Genomic DNA, 11,602 nt, shown 5'->3' on the forward strand with positions numbered 1-11,602 from the left:
AGTAAAAGAACTGGCTGTTTAGGTGATTTCCTTTCTGACGGGGCTGGGTTTTGGTCTTGCGCATAGTTTGGAGCACAGTTTTCGGAGAGTAGCAGGAACGCCCAGCCCTCCTCGAGAGCAGCAGCTGTGACTGAGGCACTGGGGATTTAGTGACAGCGACCGAGAACAGGAGCAGCTGCTCCCTCCGCCGCTGCCCCGGCCGCCCGGGCTGCCTCCTCCAGCCGTGGCTCGCGCTTCCTGGAAACCGCTCGGAGCCCTGGCAGCCCCGGCTGCTAATCCTCCTCCGAGGAATGCTTTCGTTTTTCCTGTCTGAAGCTAACCAGGGGATTTTGGGGCAGTGCCAAAGGCCTTTGCTCCGTACGCCGGTGTGCACAGCACGGGCTGGGCCCCATGAAGCTGCTGCCCAGCCCCTGCTGCCTTTTATTCCCCCTCTGTCTTTTATTCCCCCTCTGTCTTCCTGCGCTTGTCCCTCTCTGACCCACTGCGACCCCCGTCCCCCCCGAACATCCCAGGAGCTGTCTGCAGTTCTCCGCGTCTCTGCTCCCAGCCACGGTCTCTGCCCCGGCGTCCCGGGCGCAGCCCTGTGCCCCCAGGCAGTAACCCCCTTCCTTTGCCCAGCTTCCCGCACAGACGGTTGCTTTCCCGGGGTGTTTGCCCCCCTCCCTTCCCGCACGGCCCCTGGCACCCCACACTCCCCACGGGGGCTCGGGCCCCCCTGTGTCCCTGCCTGGCGCCCCGGGCACGTGACCCCCAGGGCAGCACGTGACAGCGGGGCCTCCGTGCTGCTGCTCCGTGTCCTGCCCCGTTAGCGGGGCTCATCCTGTTCCCCTCTCTCGGGGCCAGGGGGGTGGTCCGATAGTGGGAAATACAGGCACATACATACAATATGGATCCCCCCAGTAGCTGGCCTTAGACACCCAGTCTACCCAGTAGCTGCCTTCAGCTCTCCCAGTTGCCTCCGCATGGACACTCACACGTGCAAATGGGTCTTTGGGAACTGGTCCAGACCTATGGCCTTGCCAGGAGCTGACCCCAAACCCCGCAGAGTCTCTAATAGTCCCTTGGACCCCCTGGTCCCTCCTGTAGCCAATTCTCAGCCCCCCTGATCCCCCCAGTACCTGGCCCGAGATGGCCACCCCGATCGATGCTGGCTCCCAAGCCTCAGAGCCGCCTCGCTGGCTCGGGCAGCGCGAGGTGCTGGGGCGCAGGGCTGGCCAGGCGCGCGGGCCGTAACCCCTTCGCTCCCGGCCGGCCCCTTTTATCCTCTGCTCCCCCTATTTTCCCACACTTCTTCCTCCCCAAAGGACTCCCTCGACGCCTGCTTTCCCCCACCTTTGGTCCTTCCCCTAAACATCCCGTGCAGTCCCCGAACGCCCTTCCGCAGCCGTGCCCTACCCGGCTCCCCGTCCCCGTGGGCAGCGACCCCGGCAGGGTCAGGCCCCCACCCACAGCTTTGAGACATCTTGCCGGGCTCTGCAGCCTGGGGGGGCTTCGGCCGTGCAGCGCTGCCCCCCGCCGCTGCCTTCGCGGGGCTGCAGCACCCCGGGGCCGCTGCTCGGCCCCCCTCCTGCAGCAGCGGGTCCGATGCAGAGGCCGGCAGCACATCATCCCGCTGCGGCCAGAAACACCCGGCTCCGGGCCGAGGGGCCGGGGCTGAGCCGTGGGGTGCGGACCCACCGGCGGCGGCACCCACGGAGGGCCGCGGGGCCAGGCGTGTGGGTGGGCAGGGGCCCCAGCGAGGCCGGCCAGCGGGATCATCCGGCACTGTTCGCCGCGTGCAGGAGAGGGCACCAGCCGCCCGCGCGACGGCCCGGCAGCGCGGAAGGGGGCCAAGCGCCGAGACCTGCCTTCGGAGAGCCGTGTCGCCCCGGCCGGGGCGGTCTGAGCAGGCTTTTCCTGCAGGGGATATATCACCCCCACTGTGTTCTCCGTCCCCGCAACCGCTGCGGCATTCATGGCCGTGGGCATCACGCCGCCGCCCCTTCCCGAGGGCCGCAGCCGCTTGCTGCTGCCGAATAGCTCGTACAGGGCCGGGCCGGCCGCCGGGCACGAGCTTTTCCTCTGTGCACGGTGCCGTCCCGGCTGGCAAAGGCAGCCTGCGGACCTGCCACGCGCCCCTTCGGAGCTGCCCGCTAGATTTCGGCTCTCGGCGGATTTCGCGCTTCTGCAATCGAAACATCTGGGGGTTACTTGCAGCCACCGGCCTGCCTGGGGCGTTGCTCAAAACTAGCGGCGGCGTCCCCCGCGCCGTCCCCCCACCCCTGCCCGGCCGGCGAGCGTGGCGGCTGGCTGGGAACGGACAGGCGGGAGGGCACGGCTTGCTTCTGAGCACAGACAGGTTTATTCGGCGGCTGGGCGCGAGGGGCCCCGCGAGCCGGCTGAGCGCAGGGATGCGGGTGAGACGGGGGATGCAGCCGGCTCCGTCCGCCCTCTGCGTCACTTGACCCGGGTGAAGACGTTGGTGCCGATCCTGCGGGAAATGGTGTCAGCGCCCTGGCGGGGGGGGGGGGGACTGGCCGCTCCGGGGCCGGAGGGCAGGGCCGGGTGGGCGCTCACCTGGTGGCTCTCCAGCTGTCCCTGCGGGATGGCACCTCTTCCCGCAGCAGCCACGTGGTCTCCAGCGTTTCCTTCCCGCGCTGGTCCACGAAGCACTGGCCCACGAAGACGGTGATGGAGTCTGCCCGGGTTACGAGGCAGGCAGAGGGGGCTCAGCACCCACCGACCGTGGGAACCCGGGCGCAGACAGGCACCCCGCCACCTTCCCCGGACACACGGACACCCCGGACACCCCCCAGAGCAGGGACCCCCCCCCCCAAGCGCGTCCCTGCGGCCAGACGGGGCTCCAGTGGTGGCTGCGCCGAGCGCTGCTGCGGGCATCCCCGGGGCCAGCGAGGCCGCGAGGGGACCCGGCTCCGGGCAGGGGCAGGGCTGGCCCCGCTGGCCGCCCCCGAGCCCCCCGGCACCTGGGGGTGCTGCCGTACCTGCAAACTGCCACTGCACGGTGAAGCCGAAGGTGACCTGTCCCTTGGCGCTGGGGTGCTGCTGGACCCCTTTCAGGGGCGACACCAGGATCCGCTTGTTGGTGGCCGCCACGGCGGTGTGGTAGGAGCCGATGAAGGCCCCGGCAGCGTCGAGGGCCGAGAGGGTCATGTTGGAGCCCAGCTCGTTCCTCCACAGGCCCTGCAGGTCGCACTGGGGACCGAGGGGTCACGCCGGCACCTGGCTGCAGCCCGCGGCCCAGGGGTGCAGCGCCCGAGCCGGGACCCCTCTGCTCCAGCTTGCCAGGGCTGCCGGGATGGGTGACTGCTGTGCCACCTCGCAGACACGCCGGCTCGGGGCTGGGGCGGCCCCTCCGCATGGGGCACACGCGCTGGCCAGCCCAGCTCTGCCTGCGGCTCAGCACCCACCCAGCAGCCAGGACCAGCAGCCCCAGGCACAACCTGGCCTGGCACGTCCCCTAGCCCATGGCTGGGCAGTGCAGAGCTGGCCCCCAAATCCTAGACACTGCGACAGCTGGGGACAGCACAGCGAGAGCACGCAGACCCCTCGGCCGTGCACGCTGCACCCAGGGACAGTATGGCACAGCGTGGCACAGCACAGCGAGAGCATGCAGACCCCTCGGCCTTGCACGCTGCACCCAGGGACAGTATGGCACAGCGTGGCACAGCACAGCGAGAGCATGCAACTGCTTCAGCCATACACACTGCACCCATAGACAGCATGGCATGGCACAGCGAGAGCATGCAACTCCCTCGGTCATGCACACTGCACCCAGGGATGACACAGCATGGCACAGCACAGCGAGGGCATGCAGACCCCCTCGGCTGTGCACTCTGAACCCAGGGACAGTATGGCACAGCGTGGCACAGCACAGCGAGAGCATGCAACTCCCTCGGTCACGCACACTGCACCCAGGGGTGGCACAGCATGGCACAGCAAGAGCCTGCAACCCCCTTGGTCGTGCACGCTGCACCCAGGGACAGTATGGCACAGCATGGCACAGCACAGCGAGAGCACGCAGACCCCCTCGGCTGTGCACTCTGAACCCAGGGACAGTATGGCACAGCGTGGCACAGCACAGCGAGAGCATACAACTGCCTCAGCCATACACACTGCACCCATGGACGGCATGGCATGGCACAGCGAGAGCATGCAACTCCCTCGGTCATGCACACTGCACCCAGGGATGGCACAGCATGGCACAGCACAGCGAGGGCATGCAGACCCCTCGGCTGTGCACTCTGCACCCAGGGACAGTATGGCACAGCACAGCACAGCAAGAGCACGCAGACCCCTCGGCCGTGCATGCTGCACCCAGGGACAGTATGGCACAGCGTGGCACAGCACAGCGAGAGCACGCAGACCCCTCGGCCGTGCACTCTGCACCCAGGGGTGGCACAGCATGGCACAGCAAGAGCCTGCAACCCCCTTGGTCGTGCATGCTGCACCCAGGGACAGCATGGCACAGCACAGCAAAGCACAGCGAGAGCGTGTAACCCCCTCGGCCATGCACACTGCACCCGGGGATGGCCCAGCACAGCAGGGCACAGCGAGAGCATGCAGCCCCCTCAGCCATGCACTGCACCCGGGGATGGTACAGCACAGCACGACACAGCGAGAGCGTGCAACTCCCTCAGCCGCACACACTGCACTCAGGGATGGAAACGGCACGGCACAGCACAGATAGAGCATGTAACCCCCTCGGCTGTGCACGCTGCACCCAGGGACGGCACAGCACGGCATGGCACAGCGCAGCGAGAGCACGTAGCTCCTGAGCCACGCACGCCGCATGAAAGCTGCCCTTACCTTCCTTGCTGAAGTGGTGCTGAGGCTCAGCAGGGCCACAGCGAGGATGAGGGAGAAGCTGTGCTTCCCCATCGCACCCGGCAGCAGGACGCCGGCGCCGGGGCAGTCCCTGCTTGCAGCACTTTGCCGGGGCTCTGGGTCCGGCTCCCTTTATAGCGTAGGGGGCTCAGGCCGGGCAGCGGCTGCGCATGCCGGGACTCCTGCCAAAGGACGGACGCCTGCGGCGGGCCGGCGGGCTCTCGAGCGCCCTGAGGCGCGCGAGGGTGAAGTGGCGGGGATGGCCGCGGGCGGCAGCGGCCGCGGTGCCGGCGGGGGCTGCGAGGGTGCCGCCGTGCCGGGGCGCCGCTGCTGGGCTCGGGGAGGCCGCCGGAAGCGCAGCGGGGGACGGCCGCGGGCCAGCTCTCGTGCTGCGGCGCCCCTTCCCTGGGCACGGCCCGCCGGGCACGGACCCTGCCCCAGAGCCCGCGCCGCCCACCCTCCCTCCCTGCCCGCCTGCCTCCCTCCCTCCCGGGGCCCGAGCGGGGCCCCTCGGCAGAGAGCCCGGGCTGCGGCGGGTGCCGCGGCAGGAGGGACGGGACGGGTCTGGGGCCCGCGGGCTGGGGCGGCCGGCAAGAGGCACCAAGTGATGGCAACCGGGTGGCCGTTTGCAGCAGAGCTTTATTGGGAGCAGGCGGGTGGCGAGGGAGGGGGGCGTCCCGTGCCGGCCGAGCCCGGCGCTGAGCCCGAGCCCGGCGGCGGCAGCGGCGGCGGCGCGGGAGAGGCTGCGCGGTGCCCGGCTCCCTCACTCTCTCCGCAGCGGCAGGCGGATGAAGGTGTTGACGCCGACTCTGCAAGGGCAGGAGAGGGGATTTAGGGTGGGCAAGGTGCCCCGCGCCGGCCCGGCGCCCTGCCGGGGGGCTCGGAGACGCGGGCGCCGCGCTGGGTAACGCTCTCACCTGGTGGCTTTCCAGTCGTCGTCGAGTTCGTCGACCGTCCCTCGCAGGAGCCACATGGTCTTCAAAATTTCCTTCCCGTCCTTGTCCACGAAGCACTGGCCCGTGAAGACGGTGATGGAGTCTGCAGGGCCGGGGCGGGCGGCGGGGAGAGAGCACACACGGGAGGCGTGAGCTCGCCGCCGGACGGCGCGGAGAGCCCGTGCCCCGAAACCCGCCCTCCGTCGGCCTCTCTCCCGGGCGGCCGGGCGCCTCGCAAGGCGGGCAGCGGGCTTCGGTGGTGGCACCGCCTGTGCGCCTCGGGGCCCCGGAGCCGGACGCTTACATCTAGGCCACTTGGCGTTTGCAGCGAGGAGCGAGCTCAGGACACGTGCCTGGCACGTCCCGTCGACCGCGGGGCTTGGGGACACCGTGGGGGAGGGCAGGGCACCATCGGGGACAACTCGGGGAGGGCAGGGGACCACTGGGGACACCACAGGGGAGGGTAAAGGATGACAGGAGACATCTCAGGGGAGGGCAGGGCACCATCGGGAACATCGCGGGGAGGACAGGGCAGTGCTGGGGACATGAGGGCAGAGCACCGTCGGGGACATCACAGGGGAGGGCAGCAGATCATCAGAGACATCCCGGGGAGGCTGGAGAAGGGAGAAGCACCTGAGAAACTCCAGTTGACGGTGAAACCGAAGGTGGGGTGGTTGAGCTGGTTCCTGTACTGCTGGGAGCCCTGCAGCGGAGAAATCTTGATTTTGTTGTTGGTGGCTGTCACGGCTGTGAGGTACGAGCCGGAGAACTCGCCTCTGCTGTTCACAGTACTGATGGTCATATTGGAGCCCAGGTCATTCATCCAAGACCCTGTCAGGACACACTGCAAACAAGGAATCAGCACCGGGTGCCCAGCTCAGCCCTGCAGAGTGCGATGCAGGAGCCCGGCAGCCGCGTGCCCGGGGGCCAGCCCTGCGGGAGAGCCGGCAGCACCCGGGGCCGGCCCGGCCCGTCGACACCTTTACCTTCCTCTCAGCAGACAAGCTGGGAGTCACCAGTGCCAGGGCGAGCGCCAGGAGGACGGGGGACGCCTGCATGGTCTCTGCGGCCGGGAGGTGCTTGCCGATGCGCGGGACGTGCTCCTCACAGGGATCTGTCCTGCTGCCGGCTCCTTCTCCTTTTTATTGCTGCTGGGGCTCCCAGTGCCAGCTCTGCCCAGGCATTGCATAACCTGGGTGTTTCCAAAGTTGTGGTTCCTGGAGATATGAGAGGGTGATTGCATGCAGATATTCCCAGCAGCTTGTGCCGAAACAGCCCCTCCTTGCTCATGTGCCCCCCGAGCCAGGGAAAACCCCTTCCTAAGGGCTGTCTTCCCAAAGCCTTACCCCCTGCCCGTTTCCCACCCTGGCACCATCCCTGGCACCTTCTCCTGGTGCTCTCTGCACGCTCCCGGCCGTAGGCTGCTGCACCCCTCGCTACCCAAGCTCCCTGTGCAGGTGCTGGACGGCGCTAGCCCCAGCCTGCCCTGGAGATGGAGCAGCCCGGGCGACCCGAGCCCACTCCTCCCTGCCGGCTACCCTCCCGCAAACCTCATTGGGGACCAGACGTCCTGCAGAGGATCCCCGACGTGCACAGCATGGGATGATGGTGGCCGGCTCCTGGCCGGGAGGTGCAGGGCTGCGGGAGCATCGTGCCGTCTCCCTGCCCACCCGCCAAGACCCCCCTCGCTCCCTGAGCCTCAAACTCCGTGTGGGCTGCGTTTTCCTCTTCCCGTGGCTTCCCCCGCGCCGCCGGCTGGCGAGACGGCTCGAGCCCCGCCGGGCCGTACGGCCATCGCCACGTGGCACGCGCTCGGGGCGTGCGGCTGCCCTCAGCCTGCTCGGGTCGGTGCGGAGGCCTGCCCACCGGCCCGGACCTCGCGCCCGTGCCCACCCCGGCCCCAGCACCCCGGCGCGGCAGCAGCAGGCACCTCTCGCCCCTCGTGGCGTGTTTCCTTCAGCCCCTGCTTGGGTCCCCGCCAGCCGGCCCGGTGCTCGTGCACGCGCCAAAACGGGCAACACGCCTTCCAACAGGCGGCTGGGCCTCGCCGAGGGTTTGGCACCAGCTCCCTGCCGGGGCTGGATGGAGAGGAGGCACCCAGCCCTGTCACGTGCCGAAAGCCCCAAGCAACCCCGCCGGCGGGCAGGCGCGGGAAGCCCTTTCCTCAAGGGCTTTGCTTTATTCCTGCCCCTTTTTAAGCCACGCGGCGGAGAGCACGCGTTCCCGCGGTCCGTCCCGCGCGGGCGCCGCGGAGCCGGCGGCACACCGCCCCGGCTCTTCTCCGGCTGGGGCTCGAAATCACGGCTTGCGACGCTCCTGCCAAGCTGACTTTTATTGCCGGGAAGCTATGTTGTTTACCAAAAAACAATCAATCCTCCAATATCTCGAATGTCGGATTTTAATGCTGGCAACACCTTATGTTCACACAGGGGTTTTTAAATATGGCCTGTTCTCTATTTATAAATTTGACCTTGTGTTATAATTGTCCCTGAGGCGACTCAGTTCACGCCCAATTTCCTTACCTGTTCCCTAACAGTTTTCAAGGTGGTTTCTTAAAACGTGTATGTGTGAATTCCCTTGTCATCACATCAAGGGCTCGTTTAGGCCTGTTTATCAGAAAATGCTCTTTTTCTTAAAATGGAACGAACTTTTTATAACATCTCAGAAATACTTTTCGATTTTTAGTTGCCTTTTAACCTAATTTCTGAGCCCCAGTTTCTCTCCAGCAGTAAAATTCAGTCCCTCGCACCACTCACCACTACCCGGGCCTTTAAAACCTGGCATTTCGGCTGCGGTTTACCCAAATGCTTCCCTTTCCTCCCCGCACCCTGCTCTGCGGAGCCCCCGCGGACACCCCTGCACCTTCACAGGTGCAGCCCTTTTCTCAGCCTTGGGACAGCAAACGCCGCACCGATGTCACGATGGGGCTTCAGCTCCGTGGCACGTTTCCAGCCGCGTTTTGGGCTCCCGGCCCCTCTGCAGGACCCGCCGCGCCTCGCTGGCCCTTCTGGACTGCGTTTCGGGAGCGGACGCCACGAGGGCCCGAGCTCCACGCGGGGTTTTGGGGCGCTCCCGGGCTGCCGGCGGCCTCTGTCCCAACCCTGCCTGCAGGAGCTCTGCTCCGCGTGGCCCCTGGCACTGGCGGCGAGCTCCCTGCAAGGGGAAAGTCCCGCTCAGATATTTGCCTTTCTCTTTTATGAATTTATATCGAGGTATGTTTTCCCACTGCAACAGCTGCGTTTACTTTGGCCGCGCCAGCTGGGGTGCGTGCGAGCGGTGCCGGGGGCCACCGCGCGCTGCCCTGCAGCTGTTGAGGCCGGTGCTGAGGAAGGAGAGGCACCCGGACGAAGCACGGGGGTTGCTCAAGAAGGTACAGAGCTGCAGAGCAAACGCACAGCTCATCCACAGCTGTGGCCATATTTTAGCATGACACAACCACCATTGCGGTTATCCGCCTGCAATCGTTTTCTTTTTCACGTTTAAAAACCCTCAGCCTAGCGACGTGTCTTGGAGGTGCAAGGATCAGACCAAGGAGCGCGTTCGTTCAACAGTCACAGCTAGAGCTCTCGGAAAGGGAAGCAAAACGAAAACAACGCAACCACTGGCGGAGGTCCTTAGCGCTTGCATGCCCGAGCGATCCTCCAAGGGTTAGCCACAGGACCGGCTCGGCTCTCGCGGTCCTTGCAGCAGTTCAGTCCTGCAACGGGCTCTCGAGCACGCGTAGAGCAGGGATGGAGCAAGGGTGAGCCAAAGGTCAGAAGAGGAGGGTGGAAGCGGAGGCTGAAGAAGTTAAAAGCTGAAAGAACTGGGGTGTGAGGATTCGAGAAAGGTCTCAGGAAAAAACAAAAGTTCCAAAAGTTAACCCTATAATGCACAATTTTAATTGATATGTGTTATAAAGTAAAAAGAAAACAGTAGAAAAATCCGTCTTGTTACTCTCTCAGTGGAGCAACCCAACCTTTGAAACAAAGTTTCTGTGCAAGCTATTATGAAGGGTTAAAGAACGATGCTGGTGAGTTTCTGCAATAAAATAAAGCATGTTAAGAAAACATGATGGTTTTGACAGCTATGTTTGTTCTTTGCCTGCTGGATCAGAATGTAACTGTATTTTGGGAACTACTGATGTAATGTAAACAGTTTGTTCCTCATAAAGAGGAGAGGGATGAAATAACGTAGCTAAAATGCTGTCACTCAGACTCTTGCTGCCACCAGAAACTCCTGGAGAGAGAGGTGTTGCAACTTAGGTAACAGATGCATCAGGTTAGAGGAAAACCCAGCATCCGCCGCACTCCTCCAGCCTTGCTTTTCCCTCGCTGGAGCTGCAGGTGCCTCTGCTGGCCCCTGCCCCGCTTGCTGCGTGCACAGGGGTGGCCGTGCTGGGCAACTGCCCCCGCTGGTGCACAGCCCTCTCCTCGCCCCCGCCTCCACCATAGAGCTCACGGACATAGACAGGGGCTGCTTTGAAGGTCACAGGAACGTCATGGATTGCACATCACCATTGGCACGGACAAGGCTGGAAATTCCAGGAAAACTAATTTTTAGCATGTAGTTAATGGAAACAAGCCAACAGAGAGGGCAGGACCACACCTCCAGTTCCAGGGTAGCGGACAAACTGTGAACTCAGCTCACAGGGGCTCCTCCCTAGTGGTGCTCGGCGCTTGCACAACTCCAGTCTGGGATACCCAGTTTACCATGCTGGGAAGATCTCTGGTCTCCCAGCGCTCCCCTCTCTGCCAAAGCTCCTTAAGACCTGGCCAGCACCCCTATGGCTCAGCCCAGCAAGCCCCCTCTTTGTTCCAATGGATCACCATGTCCCCTTCCTGCAGGGACAGGAGGTTGGGGAAGCTGCCCCAGCACTGCCACCTGCGTCCCAGCACCACTGCTGGACGCCAGCAGTCCCTGTGGACCCACAGCCAGGGAATCTGGCACAGCACAGCAGTGAAGCCACAACCAAGTGCTCGCTGGCCAGCGGAGACCTGCCCAGGTTGCCCCTGGGGACAGGGAACACGGGGCCGAGGTGAAATCCTCAACGCCAGAGGAGAGCGTCACTGCCCCTCTCCACCAGCCGTGGCGCCGTGAAGGGCGCAGGGGCTTTGCAGGCCCTGTGCCCAGCAGAGGCGAGAGTCCTCTCCTCCCCAAAACACCTGGGTAACCTGCAGCTCCAGGTGGTGGCCTCCCGCCAGCCACACGCGAGCCCAAAGCCAAAAGAATACAATAGGGGCTGGTTGGAGTGGGCTGTGCCCGCCAAGACCTGCCTGGATAACATTATTTCTCAGCCCACACGGATGCAGGAACTCTCTCTTGGGGAGCGCAGGGGAAGAAAAGGCCATTCATTGCCACGCTGGCAGTGCTGGGCCAGCGCCAGCCTGCCCATGCCCCGTGTTCAAGGGCAACCCTCTGCGGGAGCTCCGAGGGTGAACCAAAACGACACCTGCAGGCGCTCTGAGCCTCTCTCCCAGGCTGAGGGACACGACTGTCCCGACGCAGATGCTGTGTGCCCCTTGCGCAGCTCAGCTGAGCTCCCTGAGGAGCTGTGGAGTTCGGTGTCATCCCTGCACAAGGCTGCTGCGGTCACAGCGGAGCTAGTTGTCCCTCCGCACCCCAGCCAGCTGCCAGCAGGCACTCCGCTCTCAGGCTTTCCTACGTAGTAGCAGGCAGCGAGTCCCAGCAAAAAGAGTGCCCAGCCAGGTTTTGTCTCCATCGTGCAGGTGAACGCATCAGCGAGCCTGGCTGAGCCACCACCACGCCAACGCCGCAAGTGGGAGAGCGGCCCTGGCTCCCGGGCCAGGCTGGCAGCAGCCTTTGGGACCGCAGCCTCAGCTCCGTGATCGTTGGTGCCAGAT

General features: G+C 65.0%; 2 protein-coding genes across 2 annotated transcripts; both read right to left on the reverse strand.

Moving 5' to 3' along the window:
* Window positions 1–2,099: 2,099 nt before the first annotated feature.
* LOC138064279 (avidin-like) lies at window positions 2,100–5,017 on the reverse strand. Its single transcript, XM_068926061.1, has 4 exons — window positions 4,807–5,017; window positions 2,982–3,192; window positions 2,557–2,677; window positions 2,100–2,470 (listed from the first exon to the last, which is right to left on the reverse strand). The coding sequence occupies exons 1-4, from the start codon at window positions 4,876–4,878 to the stop codon at window positions 2,437–2,439; spliced, it is 438 nt and encodes a 145-aa protein (XP_068782162.1). The 5' UTR covers window positions 4,879–5,017; the 3' UTR covers window positions 2,100–2,436.
* A 426-nt stretch (window positions 5,018–5,443) lies between these two features.
* On the reverse strand, window positions 5,444–6,954 carry LOC138064136 (avidin-like). The gene is made up of 4 exons (XM_068925336.1): window positions 6,746–6,954; window positions 6,393–6,603; window positions 5,742–5,862; window positions 5,444–5,633 (listed from the first exon to the last, which is right to left on the reverse strand). Exons 1-4 carry the CDS (start codon window positions 6,815–6,817, stop codon window positions 5,588–5,590), a joined length of 450 nt encoding a protein of 149 aa, XP_068781437.1. The 5' UTR covers window positions 6,818–6,954; the 3' UTR covers window positions 5,444–5,587.
* Between the last annotated feature and the right edge of the window lie 4,648 nt (window positions 6,955–11,602).

This window comes from Struthio camelus, chromosome W (genome assembly GCF_040807025.1).
Source record: "Struthio camelus isolate bStrCam1 chromosome W, bStrCam1.hap1, whole genome shotgun sequence".
Taxonomy (NCBI): Eukaryota; Metazoa; Chordata; class Aves; order Struthioniformes; family Struthionidae; genus Struthio; species Struthio camelus.

What these genes read in the sequence shown, in the direction of transcription:
- LOC138064136 (XM_068925336.1), bottom strand. Translation starts at nt 6,817, where the DNA reads ATGCAGGCGTCCCCCGTCCTCCTGGCGCTCGCCCTGGCACTGGTGACT. An exon ending in GCTTGTCTGCTGAGAGGAAG is followed by an intron (nt 6,604 to 6,745) that starts GTAAAGGTGTCG and finishes CCTTGTTTGCAG; the next exon opens with TGTGTCCTGACAGGGTCTTG. An exon ending in GACGACTGGAAAGCCACCAG is followed by an intron (nt 5,634 to 5,741) that starts GTGAGAGCGTTA and finishes CTGCCCTTGCAG; the next exon opens with AGTCGGCGTCAACACCTTCA.
- LOC138064279 (XM_068926061.1), bottom strand. Translation starts at nt 4,878, where the DNA reads ATGGGGAAGCACAGCTTCTCCCTCATCCTCGCTGTGGCCCTGCTGAGC. An exon ending in GCACCACTTCAGCAAGGAAG is followed by an intron (nt 3,193 to 4,806) that starts GTAAGGGCAGCT and finishes CTCGGTCCCCAG; the next exon opens with TGCGACCTGCAGGGCCTGTG. An exon ending in CGTGCAGTGGCAGTTTGCAG is followed by an intron (nt 2,678 to 2,981) that starts GTACGGCAGCAC and finishes TAACCCGGGCAG; the next exon opens with ACTCCATCACCGTCTTCGTG.